The sequence below is a fragment of the Leucoraja erinacea genome, chromosome 10 (assembly GCF_028641065.1).
Source record: "Leucoraja erinacea ecotype New England chromosome 10, Leri_hhj_1, whole genome shotgun sequence".
Lineage (NCBI taxonomy): Eukaryota > Metazoa > Chordata > Chondrichthyes > Rajiformes > Rajidae > Leucoraja > Leucoraja erinaceus.
In genome coordinates, this window is record NC_073386.1 from 49,288,174 (window position 1) to 49,305,909 (window position 17,736).

The 17,736-nt window shown below is 40.9% G+C and overlaps 1 protein-coding gene across 3 annotated transcripts in view; it reads left to right on the forward strand.

Moving 5' to 3' along the window:
• Positions 1-3,564: 3,564 nt before the first annotated feature.
• LOC129701155 (E-selectin-like) overlaps positions 3,565-17,736 on the forward strand; it is a 40,615-nt gene continuing 26,443 nt past the window's right edge. Inside the window, exons 1-4 of one of the 3 annotated variants that reach the window (XM_055642206.1) lie at positions 3,565-4,400; positions 8,083-8,134; positions 13,372-13,755; positions 16,324-16,431. In XM_055642206.1, coding sequence (XP_055498181.1) covers positions 4,224-4,400; positions 8,083-8,134; positions 13,372-13,755; positions 16,324-16,431 — 721 coding nt within the window. In that variant the 5' untranslated portion in view covers positions 3,565-4,223. The remainder of the gene's footprint in view (positions 4,401-8,082; positions 8,135-13,371; positions 13,756-16,323; positions 16,432-17,736) is intronic. The other 2 variants (XM_055642205.1, XM_055642204.1) reach the window with 2 other exon arrangements.

Sequence of the window (17,736 nt, forward strand, 5' to 3'; positions counted from 1 at the left end):
AGGAAAGATTGAAAAGACTAGGATTGTATTCACTGGAGTTTAGAAGGATGAGGGGGATCTTATAGAAATATATAAAATTATAAAAGGACTGGACAAGCTAGATGCAGGAAAAAATTTCCCAATGTTGGGTGAGTCCAGAACCAGGGGCCACAGTCTTAGAATAAAGGGGAGGTCATTTAAGACTGAGGTGAGAAAAAACATTTTCACCCAGAAAGTTGTGAATTTATGGAACTCCCCTGCCACAGAGGGCAGTGGAGGCCAAGTCACTGGATGGCTTTAAGAGAGAGTTAGATAGAGCTCTAGGGGCTAGTGGAGTCAAGGGATATGGGGAGAAGGCAGGCACGGGTTATTGATAGGGGATGATCAGCCATGATCACAATGAATGGCGGTGCTGGCTCGAAGGGCCGAATGGCCTCCTCCTGCACCTATTTTCTATGTTTCTATGGTATAAGCCAGATGCTTGGGTGTTTGTTGATTGTACCGCTGCTGGCAAGTTCATTTCACTGCACTTTATTGGGTATGTGATGAATAATCTGATTTATTGATTGATTGATTGATTGATATTGGGATGGCAGATCTGCCAGAAACACGTCAGGTAGAGGAGTAAGCTCACGGGTTGAATGGCCAACCCCTGCTATTTTCTACATTCCTGTATTTCTCCCGATAATGCGGACAATGGCAATTTAAGTCCTGGACCTTCCTGATCTGTATGGTTCAACTACTTATTTGGAAGAGTCTTTCAATTGGATGTATGTTGACCTTCAGGCAATGATTACTAGAACAACGGAGGTCTGTGCCTGAGGGTGACGCCCTCCAATTCTGTCATTCTGACAGTTAAGAATTCAAAGGCCAATCTGCCACACCAAAAAATCAACTTTTTAAAATAATTGTAAGGCAAAAAGCGATTTAATTATTACATGGAATATAATAGCAGTTTTAATTCCCAAATGGAATTCTCACTTAAAACTCCTTCAAATGTATTATTTGCCAAAATTTATTGATCACCTTCACCACTCTTTGATGGACAGAGATGAGGTAAAACTTTTTCACCCTGAGTGTTGTGAATCCATGGAGTTCTCTGCCACAGAAAGCAGTGGAGGTCAATTCACTGGATGATTTCAAGAGAAAGTTAGATATAGATCTTAGGGTTAACGGAATCAAGGGATATTGTAAGAAAGCAGGAACGGGGTACTGATTTAGGATGATTTGCCATGATCATATCAAATGGTGGTGCTGGCTCAAAGTGCCGAATGCACCTACTCCTGCACCTATTTTCTATGTTTCCACGGAAGGTGGCTAACCTGCTGAGTGTTGTTTTAGATTTCCACTATCTACAATTTTTTTAACTTTTATTTTTAGTTTTAATCCATTAGATTCTGTTTATCCAGATTTGAACTCACACTCCCAACCTTAGGCTAGTAGTTAACTTGTTCAGTAAAATAACATGCAAGGTGTCAAGCAGTAACTTTGGTACCGATGGAAACAAAATAATTAAATGATGTGACCCAAGATTGTAGCATCAGTTTGTGTATAATGTAATAGCTATTTTTAAAGCTGCAGAATTTAAAGTATCCATGTATTGCTCAGTTTATTCATTTCAGAAGTACAATATATTTTGCTCACGTAATTATTTCTTATTTGAGTGGAGTTAATCAAATTTCAGGTCCATCTTTCACTCGAATATTTCACAGAAAATATAACCATGATCTGTTTTCCATTGTCTAACCTTCTTCAGTTGTCATGTAAAGATGAACAACAGATGAACAATTAAACTCCTCCACCAGGAAGTTATTTGGCATCATGGAAACAAGTTCAGTAAATTTATGAACTCTCCTGAGATTTGTCATATACAGTAATAAGATGTAATTCCTTGCTGCTTCTTATGTTTTGTTTAGCAGTCAAGTCATTGTTCAGCACCCCACCCTGTTTCCGTCAGTTAAGGGCTAGTCATGTTCTTTAACAAGTCCGTATCTCACGAGCCTCAGCAAAGAGAAGGAAACAACACATGCAGGAAGCTGTGTTGAAATCTTGAAGTGGCTGCTGCCATTTAAAATGCTCAAAACACTTATCTATCAACAGAGAGGGAAGTCACCGAAATTCCCCTGAGCATTTTTTTGGAGAAAGCTTACACAGTCCAAAAGGAAATTTCCCTGATTTCCAACACAGCAAAAGCTGTAATTCTCCATTACTTTCTCAATAAATAAATAAACTCTTGGTACTTTAACTCGTCCGTTTGAATTAAATTCAATTCTCTAAGCATATGAAGAGCAAAATACACCATGTCTGAAAAGCAGAGATTAATAAATTCAACACCAAAATCCAGTCTTACTCAAGCAGTAGGTAGACAGCACTTCTGGAGGGAAGGAATGGGTGACGGTTCTTTAGTAACTTGTCAGTTTCTTTGTTGAACTAAATTAAGGCTCATGTTGCAATCAAAAGCTCTTGAACAATTGGTTGAGAAGAAAACTTCAAGAGTTCAGAGTCTTTCCTTTGAACATCACAGAGGACACTATCAAGGTGTCCTATTTTAGGCCAACATAAACATTACAATTCGTCAGTATAAAAATTCTCATCCTATCACTGATGCTCACAATTTCACACTGCTTCACTTAAAAAAACAGTCACCCGTTCCTTCTCTCCAGCGATGCTGCCTGTCCTGCTGAGTTACTCCAGCATTTTGTGTCTGTCTTCGGTTTAAACCAGCATCTGCAGTTCCTTCCTACACATGCAGTGTATGGGTTTGAAGCATTTAGTGGCAGGTCAGATGATGCTCTAGCTTTGCAAGTCATGCAGGTTACTGACAATAGACATGGAATCAGTTGTTGAAATCGTTCATTAATATTCTCTGTGAACTCGCTGTTTTCTGGAGCAATCAGTACACGTTGTCATAATGTTCAGTGTTAAATTTGCATTGTCCAGAATTCGAAATCATTTTCTTTCGAAAACTATCAGAGAATCATATCTATTCCATTCATGCTACATCAAAAGCAACATGAAGAATACGATTTGACCAAATCTGAATTTGGATTCCAAGAAGAGATTGGGGTAACTGAAAGTAAAAGAATGGATGGTTTGTTCTCTTGTGCATGATCTACCATTGTATGATGATTTATCACTTAACTCCAAGCTCTTGATCAACAAAAGTAGGCTCTGTTTAATGTGGATAAAGAGGAACTCACCTCACTTCCTGACTCTATTTGCGGGTGAGTTTCTAGATTTTGTCTTTTGACAGTAGCCCATAGTTGTCTTTTACGCTGAGTCTATTTCCCTTTAATTACAACAAACAAAGAGAAGGACAGGCAGTACCTGTGGGGAAAGGAAGAGAATTGAAGGTTCAAAATAATGACCTTTCATCAGAACTTGGAAAAAATCTATCGGTTTTAAGATGTGGAGAAAGTAGGGGAGCAGAGGTCTGTTAATGGCAAAAGCTAGAAGAGATGACAAAATGTGTGATGGTGCTAAACATGATGGTGCAGATGGAAGTTCTGCTTTGGTGTTACTGGAGCATTGGAATAAGGACTTTTTTTACACGAGTATTGAGATTATTTATTTTATTTTTTGTTTATTATATATTATCTCTGCATATTACATTTACATGCCTTTTATTCTGCCTCAAGTAATAATTTCATTATTTTGTTGTTGGTACATAAGATAATTAAACACGCTTGACTCTTGACATGACTCTTGACCCTTGTGGTCTGCAATTGTCAGATATAAACCCTTCACCCCTGATTTTACCAATTTTATTGAAATCACTTTTTTTTATGCCATTACCAATGTTATAGGTGCACAATTAATTTGCTCATCCCAATGTTTGAACAGAAATCAGCAGAATATTTCTGTCAACATCTACAGATATTAGGGACAGACAAATGTTTTAAAATATTGCACCTCTCCTCAAGGTCCAGAACTTCAGCCATCAGGAAAGAATTCAGGATATTATTCCTTGTGAATTCTACTTTCTTCTTCTATTTTTTTTAAAGATTCAAAGTACGTGCTCCATTCTCCCTTTACATAGCCACAGTTAAAGGTATCACAGCATATCTCTATGAATTCATTCAAGGGCTGTCAGCAAACTTTGCATGATTTAATATGTTTTTTAAATATAAAAGATTTAATAATTGACTCAAATTGGTATTCAGTAGCAAAAACAAATTATCCGCATTGAGAAAAAAAAATTGTCTTTTCAAGTTTTGCAGGATGTTTGCTCATCAGAGAATTTGATGTCAGAGAAGTTACATTTGTGGGTTGAAACGACAAACGTAGAGACAGCCGCAGTGCTACACTGTGTTCTGTACAGACAGACTAAAGAACATGAAGCTCTTATAACTATCAAAACATCAGCAACGAGAACAACTAGAGAGAAGAAAGCAATAAAAACACAGAATTTTCCTAAAATGGTAGGTTATGTTAATTTTTCTTTTACCCATTTTCTGTTCTAGAAGATTTATTTTTTTAATAGATGGTTGTCTCCTGTATGACTACTGCTGAGAATGAATCAGTTTCCACATGTGAGGTTCAGGAAACAGGACAGGTTAGCGCCCGCTCTCCCTCCTATTGTCTGCTGTCTGCAAGATGGTGCAGTAGTTTAGTTGCTCATCCTGTTCCTTATGTAGTGGAATTCCATGGTCGCATTGATCAAGTGATGATGTTGGCGCAGCAGCAGAGTTGTTGCCATGCAGCGTCCGAGACCCGGGTTCGATCCCGACTATGGGTGCTGTCTCTGTGGAGTGACGACAGTGGGGCAGCGGCAGAGTTGTTGCCATGCAGCGTCCGAGACCCGGGTTCGATCCCGACTACAGGTGCTGTCTGTGTGGAGTTTGTACATTCTCCCTGTGATGCGTCGGTTTTCTCCGAGATCTTCAGTTTCCTCCCAAAGCCGAACAGGTTTGCAGGTTCATTGGCTTGGTTTATGTGTAAATTGTCCCTAGTGTGTGTTAATGTGCGGGGATCGCTGGTCGTTGAGGACTCGGTGGGCCGAATTGCCTGTTTTCGCTCTGTATCTCTAAACTAAAATAAAGCGTGGCCAGGCTTGTCGCAGTGCAGGTGGTGGGGTTTGGGAAGATAATATTCTGACCACCTTTTCCAAGTTTACCATACATCTATTGACGATTGTTGTACAATTGTATCTTGTAGCCCATCTGGATCATTTGCCTCTTTAACCTCTTTAACCTACTTCCTTTTGTCTGGAGACTTTTTGTAGATGACAAACATCTGGCTTTAAACAAATTGAAGGTTCTTTGGAAAGAGGAGAAACATCAGATAAAGTGCTACTGCTGCAGCAAGGCGTGGCCGCCTACCACGGAGGTAGAAGTGGTAGCAATGTTACAAAATTTTGAGATTTAAAAAATCAAGTCTGCAATTTATCCCATCAGATAAAGCATAACAATAAGTTTAATTTGACACCTAATTCACTTTCATATCTCAAGTAATAAAAAAGTTATGGCCATTTTCATACTCGGAAATTAGCATCTTGTTCCCTATTGATTTTCTATGGACATAACAAAAAAGCTGTGATCGAGGACAGTCAAAAGCCCATAACCTTCTTAAAAATTAAGGGAACTGAATGAAATTTTCAGTTATCATAGATTGAACCATTCTGAAACAAATATAAAATAATCTTACTTGGAGGACCTGAAATTAAAGCATATAATTAGTTAGTTACCCAATTGTAGCTAATTTCAAACTTCAATTACTAGATCTAAACATCTATCCATTTCTTGATAAATGATTAACATTTTTAAATAGCCTAAGTGTCCAAATAATATTCACAAATAATTCACAATAAAACATGATTTTTAAATCTCATTTACATCAATTTATAGGCCAAATGGAAGGAATTTAGTGTTCAATTGCTGTAAATTAAAGTAAATTAAAATCGGCTTTCTAGTGGGTTCCTGTGGAACGCGCTGGTTTAGAACGTTCACATTGCGCTGGATTTGTGCCCTCAAATGCCCAGAAAAATACTGCGGGATATAAAGAGCCCAAAATGAACTATTCGCTATAGAAAACTTTATATACAGGGTTCTTAAGAAGCCCCTTTTAATGTAAAAATAAGGTACATACCTCTAATTGTTTGCTTTATAAAACCCTGGGGCTGCGAGAGGTTGCGGGTTGAGAGAGTGATTTTTAAACTACTATAACTATTATACAAGGCCATAAATAATAATACCTTTTGCGATGGGGTCTTTCAGCAATTTTCCGTTAATGATTTACTAGGCTGAACATTTTCGATTGCAACAGCCTAGTAAAAATCGCGTTTTAAACCCGCCCCCTCTAAACAGCGCCAAAATCGCGCACATGGGGCTGGGACAGATTCTCAATGACGATTCAGGTAGGTTTTGTAACATACCTAGAAGTGGTGGGCTCCTGTCAGGAGGTACAGGACTTAGGTTCTTCCAGCACTTTGTATTTAGCCATGGTTTTGTGGTCAGTCCAGTTGAGTCTCTGGCTAATGGCGAGTCCTAGGAAGCTGGTGCTGGGGAACTGGTAGCGATAATAATACCATTAAATATCAAGGGTAGGTGGCTAGTCTTACTCTTGTTTAAGTTAGTCATTGCCTGACATTTTCCCAGCACAATTTTAACAGGCCTGACCCGAGTGTCATCTGCTAGGGAGTTGCAAATGGAATTGAACATTGCACAATCACCAGCGAACATCCCCATTTCTGACCTGATGATGGAAAGAAAGTCATCGATGAAGGCCAGAACATTGCTCTGAGGATGTTCTGGGGATGGGATGATTGGCCTCCAACACCTCCAACCATCTAGAGTCAATAGTCCCCCTAAACAGAACAATGAAATTCTTCCTTGCAGCAGCACAACAGATTAAACATAGTACTCTGTAAAATCAATAATAAACAACAACAAAAATGTTCAGTATATATTAATAAAACAGACAAATAAATAGACAAAGTTTAGTGCAAAATCAAAAATAATGTCCCCAAGCCTCTACAGCTCGGAGCCTATTTGGAGGTTGTAGTGTTTAATAGCTTGATGGTTGTAGGGAACAAGTTGCTCCTGAACCTGGACGTTACAGCTTCTCGGCTCCTATATCTCCTTCCCGAAGGCAGGAGTGAAATGAGTGCGTGGCTTGGGTGGTGTGGGTCTCTGATGATGCTGGCTGCCTTTTTGAGGCAGTGACTCCTTGTTAGAAATATTTTTCCCAACAAACGCCAGCCACAATAATTAGGATATAACTTGAATGTTAAATGAGAGAAATTCACACAGAGTGCAGAGGTCTGCGGGAGTCTCTCTGCCCAAAAAGCTCCTCACGCATGTCCTTTATACAGTGGAGTAAACAAGGAGGTCTTGACTACAATCTTATCTCATCACGAGGTCAAGCAAGGTAAAAATCCACAGTCAGCACATAATATCGGACAAGGTCGTACAAAGTGCTAACCACAATTAGCCCCTACTGTCGGACATCTGTGGTTGCGAAATATCGGTAAGCTATGTCTACAAGATTTGCAGCTGTTTGTCACTGAATGGTTATTTTTCGCAAGGCCCGGGGTCTGCGGTTACTGGCGATGAGCAATGCCTGCAAGTAAGCATTCTGCTTGCATAAGCATTTGTATAGGTACAGTCCCCGATAGCTAGAGGAATGAATTTTTCTATCACTCCTGTAGATCCCTTCGATGGTGGGGAGGTCAGTTCCTGCGATGGACTGGGTAATACCAGGTGTCACCTGTCAGTGGGTGCATGGAGCGGGTGTCACCTCGAAGTGGGTGTGAGGAAACGTTGTGACAGTCAGTGCATGTGGGGAATTATTTTTACTGTCACTCAGGGTTCAAAGGAAGGGTCTGTCACATTAACCGCAAGTCATAAAAATTCTTTAGAAATCCTATGCCAAGTGCACAGGACACAGAGATAGATAAAATCAGCAGGAAATTGTGGTAAAAAATAGAAATGGTGTAATAAAAGATTGTACCTGTTAGTGTAAAATGTGATTAACACCTTGAGATGAAACTGTATTCTGCAATGCTATGTGCATGTTGTGTTCATTTGTTAATTACATGGAAGATTCTAACGTATACTTTTTCTTTTCTATCAATGGGCCTTTCTTGTCAACATCTGTAAAAAGCATTGGGTTCAGAAGGGCATTTCTCACGCTTGGATTTTGATTGTGATATCTGGTAAGTTTTTATTCTTCTATTTCTCTACAAATGTTGTAATTTGGGCAGATTCTTTTTTTCCAACAGAGAAGGGAAGTTAACATCAGCATATATTTCCTTCCTCCAATGTATATGGTTTCAAGTCCCATCTAGAGACGTGAGTACAAAATCTAGGCTGAATCTCCAGTGAAGTATCATGTGGCTAATGCATTTTTGGATGTGGCTTATTTCAGAAGTTGTGCTTTGAGGCTGTGTCCTCTGGCTCAGATGGACATACAAGACTTCAAAAAACTACTTTAAAAAAAGAATGGGAATTATCTAGCATCATGATCAATTTTTAACTCTCATAAGAGGAAAGAAAGAGGAATAAGAGTAGGTCATATGGCGCCTCTACATAGAAACATAGAAATTAGGTGCAGGAGTAGGCCATTCGGCCCTTCGAGCCTGCACCGCCATTCAATATGATCATGGCTGATCATCCAACTCAGTATCCCGTACCTGCCTTCTCTCCATACCCCCTGATCCCCTTAGCCACAAGGGCCACATCTAACTCCCTCTTAAATATAGCCAATGAACTGGCCTCAACTACCCTCTGTGGCAGAGAGTTCCAGAGATTCACCACTCTCTGTGTGAAAAAAGTTCGTCTCATCTCGGTTTTAAAGGATTTCCCACTTATCCTTAAGCTGTGACCCCTTGTCCTGGACTTCCCTAACATCGGGAACAATCTTCCTGCATCTAGCCTGTCCAACCCCTTAAGAATTTTGTAAGTTTCTATAAGAAACTCTAGCTGACTTCAGCATTCAATAAGATCAAGGTAGATCTGATCTTGGGCACGCCTCCATTTTGTTTTCATCCCCGTACCCCTTATTTCCCCCAGAGTCATGAATATAGTCATGGAGTCATATAGCTTGAAAACTGGCACTTGACCTACTGTGTCTATGCAAATTAACAATTATCTATCTCCATACTTGATAGCTCACCCATCAATGATTGATAACTGAGAGAAGGGTTATCGGTCATTAATGGATGAGCTATCAAGTCTTAGGGGGTCAACTGCTTATCTTGAGCCTATACCCACTATTTCAGACCATGGGACATATCCTCACAGCATCAACATTGTCAATTCTCCTCAGAATCTTCCATATTACAATCAATATGATAGATTGTCTGGCATATGCCACATGGATGGCTTGTGGGTGTTTAGTGTTTGGAAATTGGTCACTTTGTGGTTCATGCTACACCAGTGGCCACAACCCATTAAGAAGTTCACTGACTATAAATTGCTTTGATATGTGCTGAGATCGTGTCAAATGCTCCATAAATGTAATTATTCCAATATTTCCTTTTTGAACAGGTACTTTGGATCCTTCTTCACTAAGGAGGACACAAACAATCTTCCTGATATAGTAGAGGCCAGGGGATCTGGGATGACGGAGGAACTGAAGGGAATCCACATTAGGCAGGAAATGGTGTTGCGTAGACTGATGGTAGCAATGTTACAAAATTTTGAGATTTAAAAAATCAAGTCTGCAATTTATCCCATCAGATAAAGCATAACAATAAGTTTAATTTGACACCTAATTCACTTTCATATCTCAAGTAATAAAAAAGTTATGGCCATTTTCATACACGGAAATTAGCATCTTGTTCCCTATTGATTTTCTATGGACATAACAAAAAAGCTGTGATCGTGGACAGTCAAAAGCCCATAACCTTCTTAAAAATTGAGAGAACTGAATGACATTTTCAGTTATCATAGATTGAAGCATTCTGAAACAAATATAAAATAATCTTACTTGGATGACCTGAAATTAAAGCATATAATTAGTTAGTTACCCAATTGTAGCTAATTTCAAACTTCAATTACTAGATCTAAACATCTATCCATTTCTTAATAAATGATTAACATTTTTAAATAGCCCAAGTGTCCAAATAATATTCACAAATAATTCACAATAAAACATGATTTTTAAATCTCATTTACATCAATTTATAGGCCAAATGGAAGGAATTTAGTGTTCAATTGCTGTAAATTAAAGTCAATTTAAATCAGCTTTCTAGTGGGTTCCTGTGAACGCGCTGGTTTAGAACGTTCACATTGCGCTGGATTTGTGCCCTCAAACGCCCAGAAAAATACTGCGGGATATAAAGAGCCCAAAATGAACTACTCGCTATAGAAAACTTTATATACAGGGTTCTTAAGAAGCCCCATTTAATGTAAAAATAAGGTACATACCTTTAATTGTTTGCTTTATAAAACCCTGGGGCTGCGAGAGGTTGCGGGTTGAGAGAGTGATTTTTAAACTACTATAACTATTATACAAGGCCATAAAAAACTAATAATACCTTTTGCGACGGGGTCTTTCAGCGATTTTCCGTTAATGATTTACTAGGCTGAACATTTTCGATTGCAACAGCTTAGTAAAAATCGCGTTTTAAACCCGCCCCCTCTAAACAGCGCCAAAATCGCGCACACGGGGTAGGGCAGATGCTCAGCCATGATTCAGGTAGGTTTTGTAACATACCTACTGATGGGACTGAAGTCTGATAAATCCCCAGGGCCTGATGGTCTGCATCCCAGGGTACTTAAGGAATTGTCTCTAGAAATCGTGGACGCATTGGTGATAATTTTCCAATGTTCTATAGATTCAGGATCAGTTCCTGTGGATTGGAGGGTAGCTAAAGTTATCCCACTTTTTAAGAAAAGGCGGAAGAGGGAAAATAGGGAATTATAGACCAGTTAGCCTGACATCGTTGGTGGGGAAGATGCTGGAGTCAATTATAAAAGATGAAATAGCGGCACATTTGGATAACAGTAACAGGATTGGTCCGAGTCAGCATGGATTTACGAAAGGGAAATCATGCTTGAATAATCTTCTGGAATTGTTTGAGGAAGTAACGAAGAAAATGGACAAGGGAGACCAGTGGATGTAGTGTACCTGGACGTTCAGAAAGCATTTGATAAGGTCCCACTTAGGAGATTAGTGGGCAAAATTAGGGCACATGGTATTGGCGGTAGAGTGCTGACATGGATAGAAAATTGGTTGGCAGACAGGAAACAAAGAGTAGGGATTAACTGGTCCCTTTCAGAATGACAGGCAGTGACTAATGGAGTACCGCAAGGCTCGGTGCTGGAACCGCAGTTATTTATAATATACATCAATATTTGGATAAAGGGATTCAAAGTAACATTAGCAAATTTGCAGATGACACAAAGCTGGGTGGCAGTTTGAACTGTGAGGTGGATGCTACGCAGGCATGTGCCGTCAGGGTAGGCAAGGTAGGCAGTGCCTACCCTGAATAAAATTATAAAATGGTAACTATTAAATATAAATACCAAAAGCACGGGAGAATTATGCTTACCTAAGAGATCCATCTCATAGGTAGACATAATTCTCCTCTGCCTTTCATCCGCAGTACATTTAACACACGGATGTACGTGCGACTCACGTGCCGTCGACGCTGCTTTAAGCCATCAGCGGCAACGGTCTATAAAGGCAGCTGAAATTCTGCCTTTACACCGTGGACTGCGTGTACGTGCTTGCGCATGCGCAGCGCAAGTTTCTTTTAAAAGCCAACTGACAGCTCACCGGGGAGGGTTTAAAAGCCGACTGACCAAAGATACGGACTGCCTACCCTGACTAATTACTCATGTGCCTGATGCTATGAGAATGCAAGGTGACTTGGACAGGTTGGGGGAGTGGGCAGATGCATGGCAGATGAAGTTTAATGTGGATAAATTTGAGGTTATCCACTTTGGTATCAAAAACAGGAAGGCAGATTACTATCTAAATGGCGTCAAGTTGGGAAAAGGGGAAGTACAATGGGATCTGGGGCTCCTTGTTCATCAGTCTATGAAAGTAAGCATGCAGGTACAGCAGGTAGTGAAGAAAGCAAATGGTGTGTTGGCGTTCATAACAAGACGAGTCGAGTACAGGAGCAAAGAGGTCCTTCTGCAGTTGTACAGGCCCATAGTGAGACCACACCTGGAGTGTTCAAGAAGGAACTGCAGATGCTGGAAGATCGAAGGTACACAAAATTGCTGGAGAAACTCAGCGGGTACAGCAGCATCTATGGAGCGAAGGAAATAGGCGACGTTTCGGGCCGAAACCCTTCTTCAGACTGATTCAGAATACTTCCTGGAGTATTGTGTGCAGTTTTGGTCCCCTAATTTGAGGAAGGACATTCTTGCTCTTGAGGGAGTGCAGCGTATGTTTACATGGTTCATTCCCGGGATGGCGGGACTGTCATATGCTGAGAGAATGGGGCGGCTGGGCTTGTACATTCTGGAGCCGTACGGCATGCGGCAAGCGCGACCAAACCAGAAGCGGGAGCCGCGCGGAGGTCGAGTGAGTGACACGGCGTCGAGGTGGCTGCGGGCCGGCAGGCCGTTGCCACGTGGAAACATTAAACACGGTCAGATTTTCAGAGCCCCGCGCGATGTCGGGACCAGCTCAGCACAACTCCATACGGCTCCGGCGATCGGTGGGACCGGCCCCGCGAGTCCGTACGGCTCAAGCGACCACGTTAGATCGTTGCATGCAGGCGCATGCTGGTGGGACCGGCCCTTTAGGTCGCGCTTGCCGCATGCAGGTCGCATGCTCGTGGGACAGGCCCTTTAGGCTCCATTTTCAGGTCCCAGTTGTTGTAAGTGCAGGCATCTTGATCTGACCATGGTCTGTTGTCCTGGCGGCGTATAAAGTGAAGACCACGTCACGTGGGTCACTTGAAAGACAACAAATGTAAAAATCCTACATAATATCTTTTGGATTGACTGGGTTTATAATGGATCAACTGGGCTTATATTCACTGGAATTTAGAAGGATCTTATTGAATCATATAAAATTCATACGGGATTGGACAGGCTAGATGCAGGAAAAATGTTCCCTATGTTGGGGGAGATCAGAAGCAGGGGTCACAGTTTAAGAATAAGGGGTAGGCCATTTAGGACTGAGATGAGCAAAAAACTTTTTCAGCCAGAGAGTTGTGAATCTCTGCCACAGAAGGCAGTGGAGGCCAATTCACTGGATGTATTCAAGTGAGAGTTAGATATAGCTCTTAGGGCTAACGGAATCAGGAGATATGTAGAAAAAGCAGGAACCCGGTACTGCTACTGGATGATCAGCCATAATCATAAGGGCCGAATGGCCTACTCCTACACCTACTTTCTATGTTGTTACCTTGCTGCCATGCTGGGGATTATCTTGCCTCTTTCCAGCATATTCCATTTTTTTATTGCATGTTTATTGTTTTCACAGGACTTGTGAGTTGGGAAGGAGTCCAGACATGGAATTATGAATACTCTCAGACAAATATGACTTGGCCAGCTGCCAGACAGTACTGTCAAAAGTTCTTCACTGACCTGGTTGCAATTCAGAACCAAGAGGAAATTAATTATCTCAATCAGATGTTGCCAAGAAACCCAACTTACTACTGGATTGGAATCAGGAAGATTGGTGGCGTTTGGACCTGGGTCGGAACAAATAAATCACTGGGTGAAGAAGCAGAAAACTGGGCTGCAGGTGAACCAACTCCTGGGGGAGAGGATTGTGTCGAAATTTACATAAAGAGAGGCAAGGAAGCGGGAAAATGGAACAATGAACCGTGCACAGAAAGAGAGAAACGAGCTTTATGCTACCTAGGTAAGGTCCTGTGACCTCTTTCTTTGAAATATATTTAACTTTAAAAATTAGTTACTAAAAGTTTACTAAAATAAATTAGGCGTGCAGTGCTGATTTAATGCCAGGATTGCCAAATGAATCTTAATGGTTCAGCTTTGTCAACCTTAGGTAGCTAATCATATCCACTGTTCTAGATGTCAGCTGCTCTACATCGGCGAGACCAAGCGTAGGCTTGGCGATCGCTTCGCCGAACACTTCCGCTCGGTTCGCAATAACCAACCTGATCTCCCGGTTGCTCAGTACTTCAACTCCCCCTCCCATTCCGAATCCGACCTTTCTGTCATGGGCCTCCTCCATGGCCAGAGTGAGGACCAACGTAAATTGGAGGAGCAGCACCTCTTATTTCGCTTGGGTAGTCTACACCCCAGCAGTATGAACATTGACCTCTAATTTCAGGTAGTCCTTACTTTCTCCTCCCCTTCTCAGCTCTCCCTTAGCCCACTGGCTCCTCCTCTTCCTGGCTTCTTAGTTTTCATTAAATGTTGAAATAAGTGAACTGCTGATTAGTTTTCATTAAATGTTGAAATAAGTGAACAAATGTGTGGTGTTTTTCAGGAGATGATAAGGTTGATTTTATCCACAGGATGTGGTGTGACAAGTGCTGAAGGATCTTAAACCACAACTTGCTGTTTAATTTACTTTAGAAATACAGCGTGGAAACGGGTCCTTTGGCCCACCGGGTCCGCGCCGACCAGCATTTCCCGCACATTAACACTATCCTACATACACGCGGGACAATTTTTACATTTACCAAGCCAATTAATCTACAACTTGTACGTCTTTGGAGTGTGGGAGGAAACCGAAGATCTCGGAGGAAACCATGAGGAGAACATACAAACTCCGTACAGTCAGCACCTATATTCGGGATCGAACTCTGGTCCCCGGCGCTGCAAGCGTTGTAAGGCAGCAACTCTACCGCTGAGCCACCATGCCGCCCTGTTACTGCCGATTAATAAACATACAGTAGATTATAACTTTGTATAGATCTTCCAAGGACAACTTGCAGCCTAAAGGCTGTTCCATCCGCACAACAAGGCCCCATTGCGTGGCAACAGGATGTTATGTAAACTCAGGGTATTCAGGAACCTTCATAAAATGCTACATGTGAGTTGTGTACACTCTAGTAAAAAAAAAATCCTTGATCAAACTTGCACCTGGCCCAGCAACAACTGTATTACCAAGGCTTGTCATGAGCATTTATGCACTGAAGTAAGAGCCAGAGATATTCACAGCATTTTGCAATTGATCATCTATTGATAATTGGGTAGTTTTTCATGTTTTCTGTTTTCAATGAACGCCATCAAGAAAATGCAAGATATTTTTAATAATTACATTCATATTTTATAAAAATACTCACTTTTCAATTTATATTTGGAGTATAATTCTGCAAATACTTTCAAAGCCCAATACAGCTAAAAATATCACTTGCAAGAAAAACAATAGTGAATAACAAGGATTCTGATAAATTGTCGAGCACAAAATAGGATCAGAAGAAGGCAACAGAAAAAAAATGACTATCACATTACTGATGAAACATTTCATAAGTTCATATTATTCTACTGATTTTTCTCTTTCACTCTGTCTTCAATACAATATTACAGTATTAACATTTGGAAAATAAACTATGAAAAATACATTAATCATCCAGGCTGATTGTCCTCCCACAATATCCACACAAACACTTGTTGAAAGCATCATTGAGTAATGAGGCAGTGGGAATACAACATTACTTAGGTTTTGATATTAATTGTACTCAATGTTTTCAAGGCAGAGCCACCAATTAAACAAATAGTGGGATTAAAACTATGACCTACAAGATCTAATCCTAACCCTAATCCAAGCACACAACAAGTACTTAAAAAATAGTGTTCCTCTATTTATTTTCCAGTGAGGATGATGAAATCTATACTGGAGACACAAGGAACTGTAGATGCTGAAATCTTCAGTAAAACATAAAGTGCTGGAGTAACTCAGTGGGTTAGGTAGCAGGAAATGGATAAACGTTAATTTGGGTCAAAACACAAAGCATCACCTAACTATTCCCTCCGTAGATGCTGCCTGCCCTGCTGAATTACTCCAGCACTTTGTGTTTTACATAAAACTATGCTTCTTTACTTAAAGAATATTAAATGGCAGAATTAATGTTTCCAGATACCTAACTGAAATTAGTCAACTGACGTGGATAGAGAAAGTGGTCGGCTTTAGAATTATAAACTGCAAGTCGGGGTCAGTACACCGATCGGCAGAATATATACATTGGTCACATCTGTATGTTATACTGTATTAATACTATATAGCTGTAGTCATAAGGTGCAGGATCTTCCTCTCAAGGAGCACACGTTAGAAATGCGGGTGTACACTGCCAACGGCTCTCCAGCTTTTAAAGTGTGTGTGAAATATGGGAGGCACACGCTCAAATTAGTCAGAATGTGTTCCCATGATGTGAGGCTCATGGTCATGTGCATAGACGTGAAAAGAGTCCTTTATGATTACAATTTCTGCATTAATGCATTTGTTCTCTTTTGACAGCTTCGTGCAAAGCTGCATCATGTAGTGGTAATGGAGAATGTGTGGAGGTTATCGGAAATTATACGTGCCGGTGCAATGAAGGGTTTAATGGGCCAGAGTGTGAATATGGTAAGTGCAGATATCCTGTTATTGTAGCTGATTTTAAGATTGAAGTTTTATTGCACAGTTTAAACAAATTGTTGAAAATATTCAGAAAATACTCTGTGGTGACCTCTCTGTCGCGAGTGTTTCTGAAGTTATCTCACTGGGCTCAGTGTTACAAACCCTTACCCCCCTTTAACACCCTTCTTCCCCCCTGCCTCCCTCCCCCCTCAACAACCCCCCCCCCCCCCCCCCCCCCCCCCCCCATCCCCCCCCCCCCCCCAACCCCAGGCCCTCTTACGAGATTTCCGGGAGCCATGTCCAAGTCTCCAGTTCTCTAAGGAACAATGCATCCAACCCAATTGTCCTTTATCAGTGGTTTCAGGCCTGTGATCTTCAGCAGGCAGAGCTACAGTTATGTATGTATACTTGACCATCCTATCGATTAGACATCAACGTGGTGGTGATCTTAAACTTGCTAGTCTCCTCATCATTCTGGTGGTGGAAGCTGATTGTACCACTTTGTTTCCTTTTTCTTGAGCAAGAGGTCTTCTGGCTGATTGGCGCACACACATCCATAAATACATTGAGCAATAGACCACAGTTCCAGTTTCATAATAATAATAAGGCTATCATTTCCTGAACACAAACTCACTATTGACCATGACAAACTACTTTTCACAGTTTGGTCGATCTGTGGAATTCATTGTCACAAGTTACAAGGAGTGTGCAGGAGAATGAAGTTGAGAGGGAAAAATAGATCAGCCATGATCGAATGGTGGAGCCGACTAGATGGGCCAAATGGCCTAATTCTGCTTCTATGTCTTATGGTCACATATGAAGATACAGTGAAAACCGTTGTATTACATACGGTCCTGCCAAATTGTACCATACATGAGTACAATCAAAGCATGCATAAGTACAACAGGTAGTACACAAAGATAAAGAAAGCAAAATACAAAATGTAGTGTTTCACATGAAGAGAAAGTGCAGATTCAAACAAATCCAATGGGCACATCAAGGTAAATTGGGAGATCATGAATACACTCATAGTTCACGAGGGAACTATTCAAGTGTCTGATAACAGTGGGGAAGAAGCTATTGTGGAATCTGGTGTTGTATTTTCCACCCAGTGTGAAGGGGAGAAGAGAGAATGACGGAGGTATGAGTGATCCTTAACCAGATTGGCAGCTTTTCTGAGGCAGTGTGAAGTGTTGATGAAGTCTGGGGAGACTGGTTTGCATGATAACCTTTCTGGACACTCTCCCCGCACATATCATTAGTTAGGCTGAATTGATCGAAACAGAAAGTACAATTAACAAATAAACAGAT